Consider the following 20,802-nt stretch of genomic DNA (forward strand, 5'->3'; position numbering starts at 1 on the left):
ATTAGCATTGGTGTCATTGTTGTCGCAACAACACCCAATCAAAAACACTTATGCCATCTACAATATTGGACAGGCTCGTGTCAACACCTGGGCTCGTTAACACTAGCACCAATTGATGCTAACATTAGCATTTCTGCTGTTGTTGCGAACATGACCCCCGACTACTTCATTTTGTTGGACCAGCGCTAACATTAGCGTTTGTCAATTTTACTTGACATATGTCACTTAAATTGCTTTTAGTTCCCCTTAATAGACGCCTGCCCCAACTGTTGTTTGAATATTTTGCATTCCAAAAGGTGGCTAAAAGTCATTTTCTTACCCCTGCTTGAACTAAAATGAAAGTGCCAAGTCGTGTTTTGTGTCCACCAAGCGCCGATGACTCGGTTATTATTGTTCCGGCCTTCATGCGAACGTATTAGGAAAACCTCGGCACTGCTCGACCTGCAACTGTGCGCCCCCTCACTGACACTTCCCTAAAAATAGAGCCTATAATCCACCCCTACCCAGCCCCCCCCCCTCTTTAAAAGTGCATTAGCCAGATCAGTTGAGCACATCTTGGCGCTCTTGGGAAGGGACAATAATATGCATACTCTAATAGAATGCTGTCTATCATATATGCAATCGGTAATGCAAGTCAGCTGTGTGGAGGATTGGGAATGTTTTCCCTTGATTCTTATGACCCGCTTGACTTATGGCTACTACAACTATTTAACTTTGTTACATGCAAAAGGTTTCAGGCAGTATTAAATGTGATGCTTTAGCAACGCTTTATGACCATATTTAGAAACTACAGCCGCACTGTTTCCAAAACACACCATGTTGGCAGACTACTTCCTGGTTCATGAAGGATGAGTAATCATTATGATTGTGGACGGCTGTGGAAGCCACCATGGAGTCCATTTTGGTTATGGGGAAATTTTCAGCATCACTTCTCAAGTGTGCTGGGGTTTTCTTGGCATTTTTTTTTTTATTATAGAATTTTTGTTCTTTAAGACCAAAAGAACAACATCACAGATACAAGCAGCCCAAATGAGATTCCTCCACTAACCAAGTCTTGCTGGTTTAGTCTACCTGCCTTCAAATGACATTTTTTTTTAAATGCACAACTTTAAACCCAAAATAGGGCTAGGGTTTCCTTGAAATATTACTATTTTCGTCATATGGGGGGATCCCCCCCCCCGAAAGAATCCAAAAAAATAAAAAAATTAACGTGAGGTGACTAATTAAAAAAAAAAATCATGAAAAAATAAACTTTTGTTTCTTGAAAAATATATATTTTAATTTTTTATAAACCATTGTCATGTATCAAGTAGATGCCGATACTGAAAAAAATACAGCTTACCAATTCATCTACCGATTATTTAAAAAAAAAAAATGGTGTTACCACAGCATTTGTGTGTGAATATTCATTGTTTGAAGGAAAAACACTCCCGAAGTTGATGATAACTTCCTGTTAGCATTTGCATGTGATCTTCCCTTCACTTTTAGCATTAGCGCTAGGCTAGCGATGTTATAAAAACAAAGCATGTTTTGTATTTAAATATACAGTGGATGTTATTCTTATTGTCGTGTATTTAGTTTTACAGTTAACTCTAAATGAGGTGTCATTAAACAGCTTAGGGACAACAGAATAACATACACTACACACTTGCTAGTTGCTAATGCTACGCCAGCAAAATGGTGCATTCAGGGTACTTTCACAGCGTCGGAAACTTCCGTTTTCTTCAATGATAAAGTTTTAAGAGGAAAAAATTTGGCCATTTGGCCCAATTGGCTGATTGTTTTGGCCGATGTTTGAAGGGCAATAATTGGCCGATTAAAATCGGTGGCCGATTAATCGGTCGGGCCCTAGTATCAAGACATCAGCAGATCTTGAGACTTCAGCTCAATGAGCATCTGACAGAAAATTCGACATATACATTGTAAATGACATTCTTCTTCTTAATAAAAAACGAGACTTTTAAAAGGACTTATTTCTTTGAGGATTTTTTTTGTAATACTACCATCATTTCTTGAACAAATATGATTTATGGGCTTTAAGGGATTGTGGTCACGATAAGATGAAAGAAAACTTTCCTGCCGTGTTTTTCAAGCATCTTCGAGGGTTGAGCATTTTTTTTACTTGATTTTACTTTTATTATACTCTCAATGAAACAAACAGCGGACACTGTACAGATTTGTCTTTAATAAGACTGTTGAAATGACTCCACAGGGAGCTCACAGCGCGCATCAAAATGTATTCAGACACGCACACAGACCAGTCCCGAAGCAAATGAGCAAACACTTGAGTCATGCACATTTGTAATGATTTAAAACTAACAAAAAAAAAACATCCCTTAGCTTTTAAATAGGAGAATAAATCTGTCTTTTTACAGATTTGCCCTTTATAGATGTGTGACTTCAATTGTGTTGAAGCTGTGCGTTAATATTATTGCGTTTAATCAATCAAATAAACATGTTTACTTGACAAAGTTGCTTCCCTCATTTACTCACACACAAAAAAAAACACACAAAAATTTCCCTCCAGTTAAATACGAGCTAACAAAGTGTGTTTGTGTGGCGTGTACGGAGGACGACGCCGTCTGGGAAGACGATACACACGAGGTCTTCACACAGAGCCTGGCGTGACGCCATCCCGGTTTCACCTTCAAAGGTGGAAAAATAACAGCTTTTTTTCTTTACAGTTTGTGTGAAAGGGGATGTACACTGATGGCTGTCTGCAGGGCTCCACTTGCCAAACGCGTGATCGCCATTTCACAGCACTTCTGGAAAAAGAAAAAAAAAGTGGAAAAGGTGAAAATGTATCTATTTAAATAACTTTTTAACATGACAAAAGCGCTCTCGCGTATTGGCGGCGTAATAGTTGAAATAGTTCCCGGGTCAAAGCCGTCGTCTCACGTGTCCTTTGCGTTCATTCGAGCGAAAAGGAGACGAGGGAACGTTTTATTGGACAAGTGGACGAGCAAAGTCAGATGCGCCATGAAACAAGATTTGGGGGCGCAGACAGATGGTGGTCTGCTGCCAAACAAGTGACAAAGATATGGATGAGTGCGCGGGGGGTGGTACGAGGGAGGGGGTCCGACTCAGCGCTTAATTGCTCCAGAGTCGGGTTTCTAAGCTTCTCGCGGATCGAGTCTCCTCATCACTTTTGCCATTTGAGGAATTCCACTCTGTAAGTGTGCCCAATTATATTACAGAAAACAAACCCAAACAAATCTGTCGCCATCCATCACTGTGCAACTAAAGAGCTCCCCCCCCAAAGACATGCGCCTCTTTTATTTTAAGCTTTAGTGTTCACACGTGTCGGGTTCACTTTGTGAATACAAATTCTGTTCTCTTAAGGATAGCAAGTGAAAACAAAATTATTATTATTTTCTGGAAAACTGCACAAATTTTCTTTTTACAATATTGCAACTTATTTTCTTGAAGAAAAAATTCTAGAAAAATAATCAAGATTTTTTTTTCTGCTTCTAGAAAACGGCAAAAATGGTCTTTTTGCAATATTGCAATTTATTTTGTAAAAAATAATCTAGAAAAAAAACTTTTCTAGAAAGTGGCAAAAATGTTTTTACAATTTATTTTCTTGAAGAAAATAATCTGAGTAAAATGTATTTTTTTTCTAGAAAATGGCATAAAATCCCAGAAAATATATATATTTTTTAAAGAAAATGGGTACAACATTTCTTTTTACAATATAGCAACTGTTTCTTGAAATAGATTCTAGAAAAATACGTTTTTTTTCTTCTAGGAAACAGCAACATTTTTTTTGTTGCAATATTGCAACTTTTTTCTTGGGGGAGAAAATCTAGAAATACCTTTTTACAATATTGCAACTTATTTTCTTGAAGGGAAAAATTTGAGAGGAATTTTTTTTCTAGAAAACTGCAGAAATTTCTAGGGAATACCATTTTGCTAAAAAATTATACACATTTTCTTTTAACAATTTACCATTTTCTAAAAAATAGCAAACTATTTAAAAAAATTTTTTTTTACAATATTGCAACTTTTTTCTTAGGGGAAAAAATCTAGAAAATACCTCAAATTTTCTTTTTGTGATATTGTAACTTTATTGAAAAAGAAAAATGTTCTTTTTACAATATAGCAACTTTTTCTTAAAAAATATTTTAGAAAATTAACTTTTTCTAGAAAGCATTATTATTATTATTATTTTAACAATATTGCAACTTTTTTTCTTGAGTGAAAAAAATCTAGAACATACCTTTATCTAGAAAACTGTATTTTTATATTTTATATGGATTTTCTTTTTACAATTGTGCAGGGTTTTTTTCATGGGAAAAAAGACTAAGGACAATATTCTTGAAAAATACAATTTCTTTCTGGAACAAAGTACGAATCTTCTTTTTACAATGTTGCAACTTTTTTCTTAAAAAATAGAGAATTTCCTTTGGAAAATACAATATTGCAACATTTTCTCCCCCCACCTTTGAGAGAGCTCAGTATTGTTTATTCGGTAATCTTACCGATCCAATGTCATAAACATTTTCTTGAATTTTTTTTAATTTTCTTGAAAATATATTTTACCGTCCAATAAGAGACGGAGCGCCGTGTCACACTGTTTGTTGTGACGTCTTACCTGCAACGTGCTGCGTCTTCAGCGGCGCCGCTTTCTTCATGAAGGTATCGTCGCCATCGAAGACCAGGATGTCGTCGGTGGCCCCGCCGACCTCGGAGCGTCCCCGCGCGCCGTTGAGGATGATGTCCTCCACCAAGTGTGCCGCGCTCACTTTGGCGGACAGGCCGTTGTGATCGCGTCTACCCGGCTGGACCCTGTTGAAGTCAGTTGGGCTGTGAGAGAGACGCACGAACATTCAACATCTCTGGAAAATTCTCTGTACATTTTTACAACGTTTGCTGTAAATTATCATGAGAGGAATATTTGAAATAATACAAATTGGAAACTTCCTATGGAAATTAACTGGGACTCGAAGGTCATTTAATGGATTGGAAAGGTATCATATTCAAGCAAACAAAGAGCAACAAAAAAAAAAGTGGAAGGAGTTTAACTGTTACCTTTGTCTGCTCTGTCCGTGTTCCGTCTTGTTATCCATGTTGACCTCACATTCTGCAACACAAACATCCGCAAATGTACACTTTGGGGATTTCATATGTTGTACTTCTTTTCATATTCTTGCAAATCGGTGCATACTCAAATTGGCTACATGACCTTTTTTTAAAAACTGTATGTCTTTTTATTTTTACTACTACTTTTACTTTTAGTGCTTTTCACCCTCCCAAAAAATATCAATATTTGGTCTTTTCTTTAAAAATACTTATTTTTCCATTGAGGTATTTATTATATACCATTCAAAACCAAAGAAGCTTTTCTCACATGACTTTTGGTCAACCATACTTTTGACACATTTTCTAGAAATTCTAGAATTCAGATAAAGATTCAACATAATGTCTGCCATTTCTGATGTGTCTAAATGGGCTACTTTGCGAAACGGATGCTCCCAAGAGGCTTGCCGCTCCTTCACCCTTTGAAAAAGCATCTCTTCCAATTGTCATCCATTTAAGGCGCTGCATGTTTCTTGACTGGCTTCCAAAAACCCTCCAATCAAGACAGAACGAGCCGCATGCGTCTTTATTATTCAGAAGCGCAGCGTGTTGCATCAAATGAAAAACATTGGCTTGATGTGCCGAACGTGACACGGTGGGAGGTTCTACAAATACCGATTCATTACTTTTATGATGCAAAGCAGCTGTGTAGATACGCTAACGCTGCATTTACATGTGTGCTCCTTTCATTGAAGGTTTCCAAAGTAAATGCGAGGGAGGCCACTCTTCCTGACCCTCCCCCCCATGTGTCCCCCGTGCACAAATGCGTCCATCCCGTCCAGCAGAGGAGGAGAACACAACGTGCAGCTGTGCAGGATATGAGAGATGCAAAAAAAAAAAGGTGCGCATAAAGCCGGACCGGCAGCCGTGTGTCATGCGAAGCACGCAGATGATGCGTGTTTACGCTAATGACGGCAGCACGTTGGATGCCGCATATCATTTGGATTGATGCGCTCAACAGGGTGTTGAAATCGTTTCAACGTCGCTATATTGCAATTTTTTATTCGCACTTAACACACACAGTATTCTTTTTATTTCCTGAATATTCGGACTTCGACATTTGGGTCATGTGAGTTTTTCTAGAAAACTAAATCGCATCTTTTTTGGAATATTTTTTTCAACATATTCTAGGATTTTCTTGTAATTTGACTATTTTTCCTCTTGACTATTGTGAATATATTATTTTTGATTGATTTCAAATGACATTCTTGGAGAATTCGGATTTTGAAAAACTTGTTTTTCTTAGTTAATTTTTTTATATGAAATTAACTTTTTTCTTAAAAAAACAGTTTTTCTTTCAATATTGCATCTTTTTTTACCCTCATATAATTGTTTTTCTTGGAATATTCTGACTCTGTGTCTAAAATATTCTGGCATTATTGTCGAATTAACTCTATATAGTTAATTAAATGACTTTCTCCTAAAAAAAAAAGTTTTCCGAATGTGAACATTCTAAGAATTTAATAATAAAACAAATCTTCTCAGTGCAGCCCTAACAAACGTCCACACTTTGAAAACTTAAAAAGACCATGTTGCACATTTTACGCATCCTTTCATCCCTTCAAATGCTCTCTAAGAATCTTAAATGGCTATTATTATTATTATTATTATTATTATTGGGATGGGAATCTTGTGTGATATTGAAAGTGAAAATAACATTACTGTGATGTTGCCGACCTTTGTTGCTCTCCAAATCTTTCTCGCTGACTGGATGCGGCTCTGGCACGACGGATTTTGTGTCCTTCTGGAGAGAAAAATGAAAATATGACACGTTTAGTAGATTCATTGCAAATAATGCCCCCCCCCCCCCCACCATCCATCATACCTTGTCGCTTGCATCTGATTTGCGCGTCCTCTTCATAATCTCCTCCAAGCGCTGTGAAAAGTCAGAATTCAGATTACATGACACACACACACACACACACACACACACACACACACACACACACACACACACACACACACACACACACACACACACACACACACACACACACACTGTTTACGGAACGTCAAATGTAATTCCAAGTGCGATCCATCCGCTTCATAAAACATCTTTATTGTTATTGTTATGAGTATTGCAGCATGAGCAGTGGCCTGTCAAAGTGAGCGGTCGCCGCTCTCTGTTTTATTTACAGTGGAAACTCCAAAATCCGACACTCCTGAAGGCACACAATTTGTAATTGGAACAAGATTTTGAGGAAAATACATCTTAAAAAAAAAAACGTGAAAGGATGAACTTTTTGTTTTTTATCTTTTTATTTTCCAACCTTGCTAAAATCAATGGATTCACTCATGCCGGTTTTGCTTTTTCTTTAAAGGCGACGTCAACGTTTTGTAATACTTTTTTCCTATTAAAATGACATATTTTAGTTTTTTTTTTAATGACATTGTTGTAATAGTATGACTTCTCTTGTATGTAAACATAACTTTTTTCCCCTCACAATATTATTGATGCTTATTGTTTCACTCAGATTGCAGCTTTAAGCATTTTAAGGACATCTTTTTTCTCTCATTATTTCAAGTGTGGTGAAATTAGCATAATGCTGATACAGAATATTTATTGTCCCTCTGGCCTCGGATGACCACCCGAGCTCCTCTCGGCGAATAGAGTTTTTATATTTAACTCTCATTAAAGCAGCTCTATTAAATGACAGCCTGCCGACACGCGATCCCGTGTAAGCCTGAGACATCATTCGTCTAAACTCCCGGGATTGAGCAGAGCCAATGTTGTCCAGAGAATATGATACGCCCTCCAGAGAAGGAGAGCTTGTTTTCAGTTGATTACCGGCCGGCATACTCGTGTCATGTCAATCAGAGCGTTTGAGATGAGGAGGCCGCCAACTCCGGCAGGGAAACGGTTAACAAAATTGACAGCGGAGAAGGCCGAGCCTACCTTTTTCCTCTCCAGCCTCTCCTGCTCCTCCTTCTGGAAGTGCTTCTCCCTCTCCAGACGCTGCTTCTCCGCCTCCTCGCGAGCTTTCGCCTCGGATTCTTCTTTCTGAGGACAGAATCCAACTTTTTTTTTCCCCCTTTTTTTCTTTCATTCACCAGACACACAAAAGGAGCGGAGGTTTGAGCCAAATCGGCACGCCGCACGCCGGGTGTGGCCGCACCCTGACGATCGCTCGTCTGACCACAAAGGCGATATTTTGGTTCTGGAAAACAACTTGTTTTACGAGCAATCGTAAGCTGTTTTTATCAAAATGAATAGAAATGTAATTCCTGTAAAGAGCCACATGAGGGCAGCAGAGTTTTGCAAGCTCAGGAGGGTCCACAGCAGCTCATGTTTGGATTGACATTTTCTCTTTTATTTTAATATTTAGCAAAAAGCATTCCTATGGTTTTTCTTTTCAAATAAACATCTGTAAAAAAGATTTATTGTGAAACCTCCTAAATTGAAGACAAACTGTTCTGTAGTACTCTATTTTAATTTTAGTATTTTAAGTAAGTAATATTTTAACATTCTAGTAAGTATGTAAATAAAATGCTGGAAAAAATATTTTCCCAAAAATTAAAATAGAGTGAAATTTTTATTGCTTTAACCTGAGCAGTAAATTGAGAGTTTTGCAACAAATAATGCAGGAGAGGAAAAACAAATTCAAAAAAAATCTGTGAATGAATGCATAAATACAAATAAGTTCACTATAACATAATTTATTGTTTTCACAGTCATGGCCCTCTGAGAAAAAGCCCAACTAATGCCCTTTGTTTGACTTTTGCGGTGGAATTCTCCCGAAATGGTCACATTTTTGGGGGTGATCAACTGGATTTTCCAGTGCCGGCGCGTACCTGCTTTTGCAGGCGAATGTTCTCCTCCTGCTCGGCCACAGCTCGCACCCTGGCCTCCTCCTCGTCCCTCAGCCGTTGCTCCTCGTCCCTCCTCTGCTGCTCCTCGGCCATGGCGCGCGCCTCCTCCTCGCGAAGACGCCTCGCCTGCTCCTCCCTCACCAGGCGTTCTTCTCGCAGAATCCTGAAAGTCCAAATACATCCCATGTAAGAGATGCTTCCATTAAAATGGAAACTCGCCATAAAAATGAACTCGTTTTGTGAACTTTTCAACTCCGTCTGACCTTTCCTTCTCCTCCTGCTGGCGGCGCTCCTCCTCCTCCCTGTCGCGCTGCTCGCGAGCCTGCCGCCGTTTCTCCGCAAGGATGCGGGCCGCCTCCTCGGGGTCGTTGGTGCCTGCCATGGGCTTGGGGGACGGGGAGTGCGCGGAGGGAAGGTCCCTGATGGATGGCTCAGGTGACGGCGAGGCCGAGATGTTGGAAGTAGACGAGTTTCTGACGGCAGGAACCACAGGAGAACCTGGGAGGGACGAAAATGGATGACCAAGAAGTTCATTAATTCAACAAAGTGGGAATGCCTGTGGGTGTTATTTTTGTCCACTTGGAGTCACCGTCCTCTGGTTCTACTGTAGTATCTGTGATAACCTGTCCTGCTACCATAATAGACATCTGTCAAAATATAGGACAATCCAGATCTGTCATGGTTAGAGATAGACCGATATGCTTTTTTCAGGGTCGATACAGATTCGCGGTAGTCAGGGAGGCCAATAACTGATATTTGAAGCCGATATACAGCTAACTGTTAGCTCGCGGGCTAACCATTCACCCACACGCTAACTCCAGGGATAACTATAACCAAATAGCTGCTAAAAAATGGCTATTAGGTTAGCCCGCGAGCTAACCGTTAGCTCACGGGCTAACCTAATAGCCGTTAATTCGCGAGCTAACCGACTAGCTCGCGGGCTAATAGCCGATAATTCGCGAGCTAACGGTTAGCTCACGGGTTAATTGTTCACCCGCACGTTAACTCCCAAATAGCTGCTAATTCACGAGCTAACTGTTAGCTCATGGGCTAACGATTCACCTGCACGCTAACTCACAAATAGCTGCTAATTCGCGAGCTATCTGTTCACCCACACGCTTACCCCCGGGATAAATTCCAAATAGCCGCTAAAAAACGGCTATAAGGTTAGCCCGCAAGCTAAAGCGAGCTAATAGCCCTTAATTCACAAGCTAGCTAGTTAGCTCGTGGGCTAATAGCCGTTAATTGCTGCTTATTGGCTGTTAGCACTGCACGAGCAACCAATCAGATGGTGCTGTGAGCGGGCCAATGTTGCAGGGAGTCAACAGCCGCCGACTCAGAGCAGCGAAAATAACAGTTTTTAATATATTGTCCATCAAAACCAAAAAAAGAGGCCGATGCCAATGTTCATAAAATGCTGAATATCGGGCCGATTATCAGCCGGGCCGATTATCGGTCATGGTACCAATGACCAAAGTTGGGCTAATAGGTAGTCTCAGGTAGTCTAATTTAGATAAGAGCTACTATGACACCTAGAAACTGTTTTAAATTGAGGACAAAGGTAAACAAAAAAAATATGGAGCCCTCTACTCACGCCGACTGTTGTTCTCGGGGGTGGCCGGCCTGCGATGTTCCCGGACTCTCTCCAGCTGGACAGGGGAGGAAGTGCGGTGGTCCACCCTGGCGGGGGTCCTCGCCCTCCTGGGCCGTCCTTTAGGGGTCGACGGGCTGCTGCGTGTGGAAGGGGGCTTCGGGGAGGCGGCGGGGCTCGGCGAGGCGGTCCTGCCCTTGGGCGTGGCGGGCGACGACGGCCGCGGCCTTGCTAGCGGACTTGGACTGGACGACGCATGCAATTCATGTTTTAGAGTTTGCAAATATACATACGCAAAACAAACACCACACAGAGGGGGCTCAAACGCAGAACTTTACGACTGTGAGGCAAATATGCTAACCAATATGCCACATTAAGCAATCTGCTTCTTTTGGAAACTTTCCTCTTTGTAAGTCAAGCTTGTGTCCTGGAGAAAGTCAAAGCAGTGAAACATTACATCATCCATTGAAGTGCATTATACCATTAGGGATGACATCACTCGTTTTGGCCTCAGGCACTGACAGCTCACTCATGTGCTTTGTTTGTCAAGCCAAAGGAAGTGGATGCCCCCCCCCCCTCCCCTCCAATTGCATCTCATCCTCTCTGTCTTGGTTGCCATTTGTTGTGTGGCCTCGGGATGAAAGAAAGCGTTTTTCTATTTTCGCCTCTGCTCTGCTCGAACCACGCATCCTGAATAGTAGTCACACGTGTTCATGATCATACTACAGACGCATGACGGCTCTGCATTATGAATTGGGGAGGCTGTATTTAGTTTTATTTTTGATACAGAGCAGTGATTGTGAAATGTATACACATAACATTAAGTAATGTCATAATTGTAAAAGTTGTTTTGGGAATATTTTCATTCTTTACTTTCTGCTCAATTTCTTGTATTGGCCTCTGGTGGCACAAAACATTACATGGAAGTCTGCCTAGCAACAAGTGCCAGAGAAACGTGTGACGCATCCAGAAAAAAATGCAAGCAAGTCTGGAGTTTCTTGATCAAATTTTGTTATCGGTGCTAAAATTAACATAGCAGTTGGGTGATATTTTAGAGTATTTAAAAGTAGACAGACAGTACTGTACTGTAATTTTGCTTATATGCAGCCTAGTTCAGTGTTTGTTTAGATTACTTAGCATAAAAAGCCAGAAATGCATTGTACTGCTCTCTCCAAAATGTTTGTGATCAAATATTTTTTTTAAAGTATATTTTTTCTTACATATGTAAAAATGTGTTTGAAACATATTTTTATAGAAAGTTTTTTTTAAATTAAATCTTAAAAAATATTTATATATTTTTTCCAATTTACATCTATTTTAACATTTGTTGAAACAATTATTTTATCATTTTTAAAAAATCCGATATTGGGTGCCTTTTTTTTTTATTTTTATTTTTTACCTGAGGTCTGCTCTGTGTCTCATGCTGGGAAGCGATTGCCTCTTCTTGAGGAACTTCTCCTTTGTCAGGGCGTTTTTCTCTTTCTCGTTCTCCCGCTCCTTGTCTCTCTTCTCCTTTTTGGTTCTGTCCATCTGATAAGACGAAAGAAGTAAATACACCAAGTGTGCGTCATGCCTCTGAGGCGCGTCGAACGTAACGTACGGGTGTGGAGCTCCGTCTGTGCTGGCGCTGCGTGATGTCGGGCGTGCTGGACGTCACCCTCCAGCGTTCGGAGCAGCGGTGGTGGGGCAGGTGGGCGCACAGCGTCAGGGGGCTGGCTGAGGACGAGCGGGGGCACAGCGGGGACTCTGAGGAGGAGACATTTTTGTTAACAAACTAGCAAAAAAATAAATAAAATGCAATCTTGTTGAGGTCTGAAATGCATAACAGAATTGCTTTGGCGCCACCTGGTGGCATCTTGGTGCTAAGGACGTACAAGCATATTCATGATCCAGTTTTCATTTTGGAACCTATTGTTTGCTGAAAAACATTCATTCTCAGTTTTTGATGCCATCTTGGTTTTGTTCTTGATAAGTTTACTTCACTGATGTTTTTTTTTTTCATCTGTGCATGTCCGGTTTTGCGGCAGTCCTCGAATTTTATGTGATATGTCGTTACCGGCTTTTTTAAATTTTAAATAACATTTCTTACTGCCTGTAAATACCAAAATGTGAGTTTAATGACTTCTACCCTTTGTGCCCATTTTAGTCAGTTATTTTTTTTTATTTTCACTTAAATAAAAATGTTAATTTTAAAGAAGTTGAATCGATCCTTTTAGTTTCAGCAGTTTTTAAATACAGTACTTAAGTAGTGTTTTGCTGCCAGTTCAATATTCAAATTTAACTTTTTGTCTATTATCGTCAATTCCAATTACACCAAAATAAGCAGTCCTTTTTTTTTTTTTTTCAATTGCCACTTGAAGATGCAAAGAACGAACGGGCTGTCCGACAAGGATAACTCACGTCCGTCTTTTCCGTTGGCGAGCACGCTGGCGGCGCTGCGGCTCCGAGCCAGGAAAGACAAAGTGGGCGTCATCAGGCGGTCCACGATGCTGCTCTCCCACGGACTCAGTGCAACGTTACGGGCTGCGAGTTGAGACAAAAAAAAAAAAAGTTTACATCTGCATCTTAGGGCATTAACAGGGATGAAAATAATACTCTAAACCTCATTTCAGCTAGCGTCAAATGATTAACTGCAAGGACAACATGGTGAATAAAATAAGAATATCCACTAGGATTTACTGTGAAATAAAACCATGGCAAAAGTGCGCCATGTTGGAAAGGAGCCCAACAACTGTCCAGTCGGAAGTTTTTTGAAATGCTCGTCTGGACGGTGAATCATCACTTTTTTTGTCACCTTTTATTCTAGACGAGGAACTTTTTCCCTGCAGTATAACCGAACACAAAAGGCGTGTTCCACTGCAACAAGGCCCCGACCACTTCCTCCTTGGAATGCATTATCTTCCGCTCCTCAAAATGCTGACTCACTCGCTCACTTTGCTTTCCCAGATGACAAGATATTCCCCATTGAAGAAAAGTGAGTCAAAGCAGCCCATAATGAAATCACCACAGAATGAAGCAACCACAAGACGACACACAACAGCAAATGAGCAGAAACGCAAAAATACAATCGTGCAGAAGCTGCGGACCGGAATCTCCAAACTCAGCTTGGAAATGGAAAAAAAAAAAGTGTCAACCATCAAGCAAGGTAGAAGGACTTGGACTCAAAATCAGGAGGAAGTAACTGAAGAATGAAACGACACGGATGGTTTCCCCGGCGATGGTGGAGTTGTGATGGGCACATTTAGGGGGGGGGACACACGTTGGGAGCGGGTGCTTTGCTCATTCCACTCGTAGTCTTACTTCTGCTGGGGGAGTTCCACAGCGTGGCGGAGGACTTGGAGAGTCGCTTGTTTATGACCGAGTCCACGTGTTTGGGCAGGTTGACGGTGGAGAGAGAGCATCTGCCTGAGAAGCCAAGAGAGCGCCACACACACACACACACACACACATGTTCACACACGGGGAAACACCTCCATTTGTCGTGCTTTTACGACAAAGGAGCCAAAAGCCAAAAGCGGGCTTCCATGCGCTGAGAGCGCAAAATTCCACCAAAGCTTATTCATATGCCAACAGTGAAAATTAATGAGGGAAGAACATCCAAAGTCAAATATACAATGACTTACAAGTGACCTCATTTATAAGGTTTGACAACACACAGTAGATAGTGAACAGAAAAAAAAAAAAAAGTGTGCGTTCCAATCTAAACAACCATATAACAGTCCGCTAGCTAGCTTAATGCTAAGATATAAAGGAAAAAAACTAGGGGTGTGCCCAAAAAAATCGATTCTTATTTAGTACGATTCAGAATCGATTTTAAATTTTATTTAAATTATTTTATCTTTGTCTGTGTGTGCCTTTATTTGGAGCGCTGTTCATGTTGTACCCGGTTTGGCCACTGAGGGGCAGTGTGGTTCCACGCGGTCTAATACGCTGTTCATGTTGTACCCGGTTTGGCCACTGAGGGGCAGTGTGGTTCCACGCGGTCTAATACACTGTTAAGTTGTAGCCACATGAGAGCGTAGAAGGAAAAAGTCACGATCAAGTTATTCCAATAAAAGTTGTTTTTTTTTTCCCAGCGTGGAGCCGTTCTTTTGAGTGATAAAAGTGCCGCGAATAGCGCGCGCAATTAGCATTAGTGAGTCAGACTGGAAAAGATCATTACAATTCCTTGCACATCTATAGATTGAAGCGAAAATCATTGTCAATCAAATCATTTTGAATCAGAAATCGTTCTTAATTGAAAATCGATTCTGAATCGAATTGCAGACCCAAAAATTGCAATCGAATCGGGAGACATTCAAAGATTCCCACCCCTAGAAAAAACACTGATGGGTTAACAAAACTGGCATCAATATTATGGCAGTTATACCATAAACAACTTTTAGTTGAACATAATCATGAGCAACACATGTCATGCACAGATTATAGAACAATACCCACAGGCATTAATTATTTATCCTCTGCGCAAAACAACTAATATTGCTGTTATACATGATATTATTTAAGGGGGATTGGAACAGACTATTAGCACTTCCGTTCATTTCAATGGGAGATGATGATGGAAAGTGATTTTACACGTTCCAGGCTCAAACTGTGGTCATCACAAAACAAACTAACTGTACTGTATAAGCCAAATACTGCTTTAACAATCACTGAAGTGTAAAAAAAAAAAAAAACGAGTTACTAAACTAATCACCTTTTCACTAATGAGGTAGCCGGAAGTTTTTTTGCTTGATTGTACTCGCCAACTAACAACCTGCCTGATGTGATCAAAGCATCCTTTTCCCCCAAACTTCCTGCCAGCAATTCCTAAATAACAACCCTGAGCTCCAAGCAATTCCAACATTGCACACAAACAGTGAAAGTGATCGTTGCTAATCCCCTAATGTGCAATAAAGCAGCTGACTTGATCAATAGAATTCAATCATACCAAAAAGCACTTCCGTCATTATTGCACAGATTCTCTTTCCCTACTCGGATACTTACTCGTACCCTCCTTCTGGTTGGCATTCTGGTTGCCGGCCCAGGACCACCTTTGTTGGCGGATTTCGGCCCACGTTTTCTTGGCGGAACGCTGGATGGCCGCCTCGTAGCGTTCCTGGAGAACAGATACATATAAACGGTTGTTTTAAATGACGATGCATACTGTCATTAAAAATGCTTTCTCTATTTTAGTTATTTTAACCCTGAAGAACCCTTTTCTTCTTTGGAAAATTATGAATTATACATTAAATGACTGCTATAAGTTCACTGAACAACAAAATCTGTTTTTTCAATTTTAACCCCCTTTTTTTTTTTAACTAGCTCAGTTGCTAATTTATCAAAATATATATATAAAACATACTCCTAGGCATTCTGCAACATGATATGAATATAACATATAACAAAAAAACCCACACAATTTTACCATCTGATGGTTTGCTGAGAAGATGGTTTTGATTGGATTGATTTTCAGCTCAACAAAACAGCATGTTGACAGCCATCTTGTCACCACCACTCTGGCTCATGTAAGTGCAATATTCATCCACTAGATGGCCCCGTGCAGGGGTCAGAAGTGGCACTCTGGACTTTTGAAGTTAAATTTGTAAAAAAAAAAAAAAAGGTCTTTGTTATTTGAGTAGCAGAATTTATAGGGGCCAAATTTGACCCCGTGGGTTCTCCAGGGTTAAATAAAAACAAATGGGGAAACTATAAAAATTTTTGGTAATAAAATATAAAGCAGTAGGTTAGCCCGCGAGCTAACCGTTAGCTCACGGGCTAACCTAATCGCCGTTAATTTGTGAGCTAACCGTTTTTTTGTTATTTGAGTAGCAGAATTTATAGGGGCCAAATTTGACCCCGTGGGTTCTCCAGGGTTAAATAAAAACAAATGGGGAAACTATAAAAATTTAAAATTTTTTGGTAATAAAATATAAAGCAGTAGGTTAGCCCGCGAGCTAACCGTTAGCTCACGGGCTAACCTAATAGCCGTTAATTTGTGAGCTAACCGTTTTTTTGTTATTTGAGTAGCAGAATTTATAGGGGCCAATTTTGACCCCGTGGGTTCTCCAGGGTTAAATAACAGCTTTTTTGTTAAAGGCGATAAGGAGTATGCGGCATGCCGCTAAAAAATGAATGGCAGGACCCCCGGGCCATACTTTGGACACCTCTATATTACGCAACGTGTTTATTTTGAGGACGTCGGCGTGCGAAGCGAGTGCGACCTTGGCTGCCGTCACCTACTTTGTTCTTCTCCAGCTTCTGTTTTTGCCGCTCCTCCAGGGCGGCGCGGCGTTTTTCCGCCAGGACGCGTTGCTCCTCCAGCCTCCTGCGCCGCTCCTCCAGCTGCTGCTCCCTCAGCTGCCGCGCCCGCTCCTCCTTCTCCAGCCACTGGCTCTTCTTCGCCGCTGGGGTGCGGAGAAAAAGGAGGAGAATGGGTGAGAAGGTCAGACGGTCAGGAGTACTGGATGAATGGGAGGCCTTCTATGAAAAGTCTTTTCTTTTTTTTTAAAGGGCTTCTTTGGTAGTTTTCACTTCAGAGTGATGTGAAATCTGTACTTCAACTTAAATCCCTTTCTGGAAAGGTGGGCGTGATTCCTTGAAAAATTGGGTTCAAAAGACTCTCACATCTAAAGGTCTTTGTGTTTGGAAAATAGATCACATTATTTTCTACTTCTCACATCAAACGACATCGACTTCACGCAGGCTCCCAGCAGCTTCCCTGCTGTGTGAAACAATGCACTTTTTCGACAAAGACTACAAAGTAAAACCTCCAAAGCACTTGATGAAACCCAAAACAACTGGTTGGTAGATTTTGGGATCTTGTAATACAGAAAATGGTCACTAGAGGGGACCGGAGTCCGTCCGCCTATTGAGGAACTCTGCTTTAGTGCAACATTTTAAGTTGAATATTACAGTAGGGAGTGTCAACTTTGTTTTGTCAAATAGTGGATTTGAGCTCCTCGGCTACATGTGTCTATTTTAGGGCCCTTAATGATAGACTAAAAAAAAGTCTTTCCTGACAGTGATCAATGCTGCCAAGTACGATCAGGATTTAGCAAAGTGAAGCCATTAAATAATCATAAGCAGGAGGCGGTTCTTAAATCTCCGACATGAAGTATTGATGCGCTGGCGCGGCTTCTAGGGAGGTAACTCGCGTGCACGTCAACAAAGACCCGACGTGAAAATTGTCGTACTAAGTCTTCGTGGACCTCCCTTTAAGCTGATAGTGTAAACACACACAGCTTTGGAATTATCTCTTCTTTTATCCAAGTCTGACTGAAAGGTATTAGATTGGTCCCATCTGGCGTTCCCTGGCCTGCCGATCCCCCAATTAGATTGATCTACAGGCTCAACACAGCTGGATTAGGACACAAGAAGATGCTACTGAAAGTGGCGGACTTTAAGGAATTGTGGTTCTGCCTGGTTAAAGCAGAGTGTGCACTGAATTTCACATACAATACATAAAAACATTTTAAAAAATAAAATGAAATAAAAATAAAAAATAAAAATAAAAATAAAAACAAAAATAAAAATTAAAATAAAAAATTAAAAACTCCATCCCATCCACTCACATTATTCACCATTTGCTGCTTTTTTCTTCTTCTTCTTTTTTTAAATATATATACATATACATATATATATATATATATATATATATATATATAAATAAAATGGAACAACTGGAAGTGACCCACTTTGGGCTTTCCCACAATAGACTAAGATTTAACTCTTTGACTGCCAAAAACGTTAAATAACGTTTAGTAAAATCCTAGGGAGGAGTGCCAAAGACGTTAAAAGACGTTTGTTTCAAAACAGGTGAAACTAACCATTTTCTATTGTTGATTACTGAAAAACGGAATAAGGTAGAAACAAACTCTTTTTTTCTGATGAAAGATGAGAGTCTAATCTTTCATTTGGTAGTATGTGTGTTCCCATAGTCCAAACACAACATTTTCTGTGGACCTTGAAAGATCAGTCAAAATGCTTAAATCGGCTGGCACCCACGGCATCCCTTTTCTGAAAACGTCTGGCAGTCAAAGAGTTAATTGGGATGGTTATTTTTGTAACAGAAATGAATTTAACAGTGACGACACCGAAGGCTCAAGTTCATCTCCGGCTGAATGGAAAGACACATGGATGGATGTTCACGATGAGGAATGCTTCAGCTTCTTTCACGCATCAGAATAACAGAAGACCCAGCATTTATTCGCCTTTCTCTTTTAGACAGAACAGAGCACGGCGAAGCGGGATATTGCGACTGTGTGCATTTTCATACAGTGAGTCCCGCCGTCCTGCAATCAGCTGATTAGGATGCGAGACGCGAGAATCGGGTGTTCAACTTTTCACCCCCCCCCCCCCCCACGTTATGGAATTGCCATTTGATGGTGTCCCGTCTGTTTAACAGTCATGATTCTATAATTACTCAGAAGGCGAATTATTGCCAGGTTATGTTCTGTACAAATATGAGCAGCATGGAAAAAAGGTGGGAAAATGGCCATTTTTACAGGCAGCGTGAAATTTTAAGGGATGCATGAACGAAGCAGTTGGAGGGCGGGGCAATATGACCAAAGCTAAATAAAAAAAAAAAAGAAAATAAATATTTGATATGTCAGACTTTGGTTGGTTTTACTGTTGTTAGAAGAAGGTGCATTGCCCAGCAACCTTGACAATATCTACTTGAATTGAGTTACATGGGACCAAATGAGGGTGAGGACGAACGATGTCTTAGGACCACCACCACCAGCATGTACGCAACGGTTACTTACCTTGTAGCTTGCTGAGCTCTTCTGCAGGGAGGAGGGAAGGTGGGTGAGAGAGAAGACAAGCAGCTGTCAATCATGCAAAGCAGTGCACTGTGTGTGCGGTGTGTGGCTACCAAAAGATGCAGGCAAGTGATATATATATAAATATATATATGTGGAAAATTGGCTTTTTATTGTATTGTTTACAAAAACTTAGATCTCTGCAGTGTCTGTTTTGATTGTGTTTTAGTGCACAGGTAAGCTCATGCAAGAATATGAGCGTGCATGCCTTTTTGTGTCTTTCACCCCCACCACCAGGGGGCGCTGTCATCCCACATGAAGTTCTTTTCGCAGCCCTGTTTCCACTTACCGAGATATTTGGCTTTTTCCTCTCGCCTCTCCTTAGCCAGCTGCAGCCTCTCCTCCGACTTCATCGTGTCTGAAGTGCAAAACACGAGAGAGAAACTGTTAACGGGATCGAGAGATGCGCCCGTCGGCGCGGGGATGGACGACCTTCGGCGCCCGAGCAATGTCCCTTGGAGGACGTAAAGCTGAAGTGGCGCTGACTAGTGATGCTGATTAAATACAATGAAGGCATTATCTTCACCAGAGAGGAATGCATGTCTCACCGCAATATCAGGATTGAAATGCCAGCAGGCAAGGTGAGGTTGTGCAGGTTGTGTTTTTTCCCCCTCTTTTTCCATTTTTTTTTAAAGCTGCATTTTTTTTTCTTTTTTAGAATTCCCCCCAAATGGTTACTTTTTTTTTTTTCAAGGTCATTTTTTTTCTTTTTTAACAGTTGAGCTGAAATTGTTTACTGCGTCACAGTATTTTTTTTAAATTCATTCCTCTACTTTCTATTTTCCCCTAGCTTTATATTTTATTTTTATAGTTTCCACATTTGTTTTTATTTAACCCTGGAGAACCCACGGGGTCAAATTTGGCCCATATAAATTCTGCTACTCAAATAACAAAGACCTTTTTTTTTTTTTTTTACAAATTTAACTTCATAAGTCCAGAGTGCCACTTCTGACCCCTGCATGGGGCCATCTAGTGGATGAATATTGCACTTACATGAGCCAGAGTGGTGGTGACAAGATGGCTGGCAACATGCTGTTTTGTTGAGCTGGAAATCAATCCAAACAAAACCATCTTCTCAGCAAACCATCAGATGGTAAAATTGTTTTTTTTTTTGTTAATCCATTTCATATCATGTTGCAGAATGCCCAGGAGTATGTTTTATATATATATTTTGATAAATTAGCAACTCTGAGCTAGTTCAAAAAAAGGGTTAAAATTGAAAAAACATATATTTTGGTGTTGAGTGAACTTATAGCAGTCATTTAATGTATAATTCATAATTTTCAAAAAAAGAAAAGGGTTCTTGGGTTCTCCAGGGTAAAACTGCGAAGGCATTTTACTTACACACAGTATTTTAATGTATTATTTTTCCTATTTTTTCCCACTAGGTGCTCAAGATTCTAATGCCTCTTATGCATTATATTTGAAGACCTTCTTGTATATAGAAGCCTTTAAAATAGAAGCAAAAGCATGTTGAACTTTAAAAAAAAGAAGCCTGGCTTCCATCTGTATGCGGAT

At 40.4% G+C, this 20,802-nt stretch overlaps 1 protein-coding gene and 1 long non-coding RNA gene across 7 annotated transcripts in view; one reads left to right on the top strand and one right to left on the bottom strand.

The window, feature by feature from the left end:
• LOC144057315 (uncharacterized) overlaps positions 1–6,998 on the top strand; it is a 58,394-nt gene extending 51,396 nt beyond the window's left edge. For 2 of the 3 annotated variants that reach the window (XR_013295210.1, XR_013295209.1), the window contains exons 5-6: positions 5,539–5,674; positions 5,775–6,998. This is a non-coding gene — a long non-coding RNA (uncharacterized LOC144057315). The remainder of the gene's footprint in view (positions 1–5,538; positions 5,675–5,774) is intronic. The other variant, XR_013295212.1, reaches the window with a different exon arrangement.
• The window catches only part of map7d1a (MAP7 domain containing 1a), a 30,020-nt gene continuing 11,383 nt past the window's right edge, over positions 2,166–20,802 (bottom strand). Inside the window, exons 3-19 of one of the 4 annotated variants that reach the window (XM_077574739.1) lie at positions 19,574–19,642; positions 19,228–19,248; positions 16,703–16,866; positions 15,467–15,578; positions 13,781–13,885; positions 12,881–13,003; positions 12,081–12,226; positions 11,880–12,010; positions 10,484–10,725; positions 9,153–9,387; positions 8,872–9,052; positions 7,976–8,080; positions 6,905–6,955; positions 6,757–6,823; positions 5,032–5,083; positions 4,595–4,788; positions 2,166–2,765 (exon numbers count right to left, since the gene is read on the bottom strand). In XM_077574739.1, coding sequence (XP_077430865.1) covers positions 2,755–2,765; positions 4,595–4,788; positions 5,032–5,083; positions 6,757–6,823; positions 6,905–6,955; positions 7,976–8,080; positions 8,872–9,052; positions 9,153–9,387; positions 10,484–10,725; positions 11,880–12,010; positions 12,081–12,226; positions 12,881–13,003; positions 13,781–13,885; positions 15,467–15,578; positions 16,703–16,866; positions 19,228–19,248; positions 19,574–19,642 — 2,009 coding nt within the window. In that variant the 3' untranslated portion in view covers positions 2,166–2,754. Of the gene's footprint in view, positions 2,766–4,594; positions 4,807–5,031; positions 5,084–6,756; positions 6,824–6,904; positions 6,956–7,975; positions 8,081–8,871; positions 9,053–9,152; positions 9,388–10,483; positions 10,726–11,879; positions 12,011–12,080; positions 12,227–12,880; positions 13,004–13,780; positions 13,886–15,466; positions 15,579–16,702; positions 16,867–19,227; positions 19,249–19,573; positions 19,643–20,802 lie in introns of all 4 variants that reach the window. The other 3 variants (XM_077574738.1, XM_077574740.1, XM_077574741.1) reach the window with 3 other exon arrangements.

The sequence above is a fragment of the Vanacampus margaritifer genome, chromosome 9 (genome assembly GCF_051991255.1).
Source record: "Vanacampus margaritifer isolate UIUO_Vmar chromosome 9, RoL_Vmar_1.0, whole genome shotgun sequence".
Lineage (NCBI taxonomy): Eukaryota > Metazoa > Chordata > Actinopteri > Syngnathiformes > Syngnathidae > Vanacampus > Vanacampus margaritifer.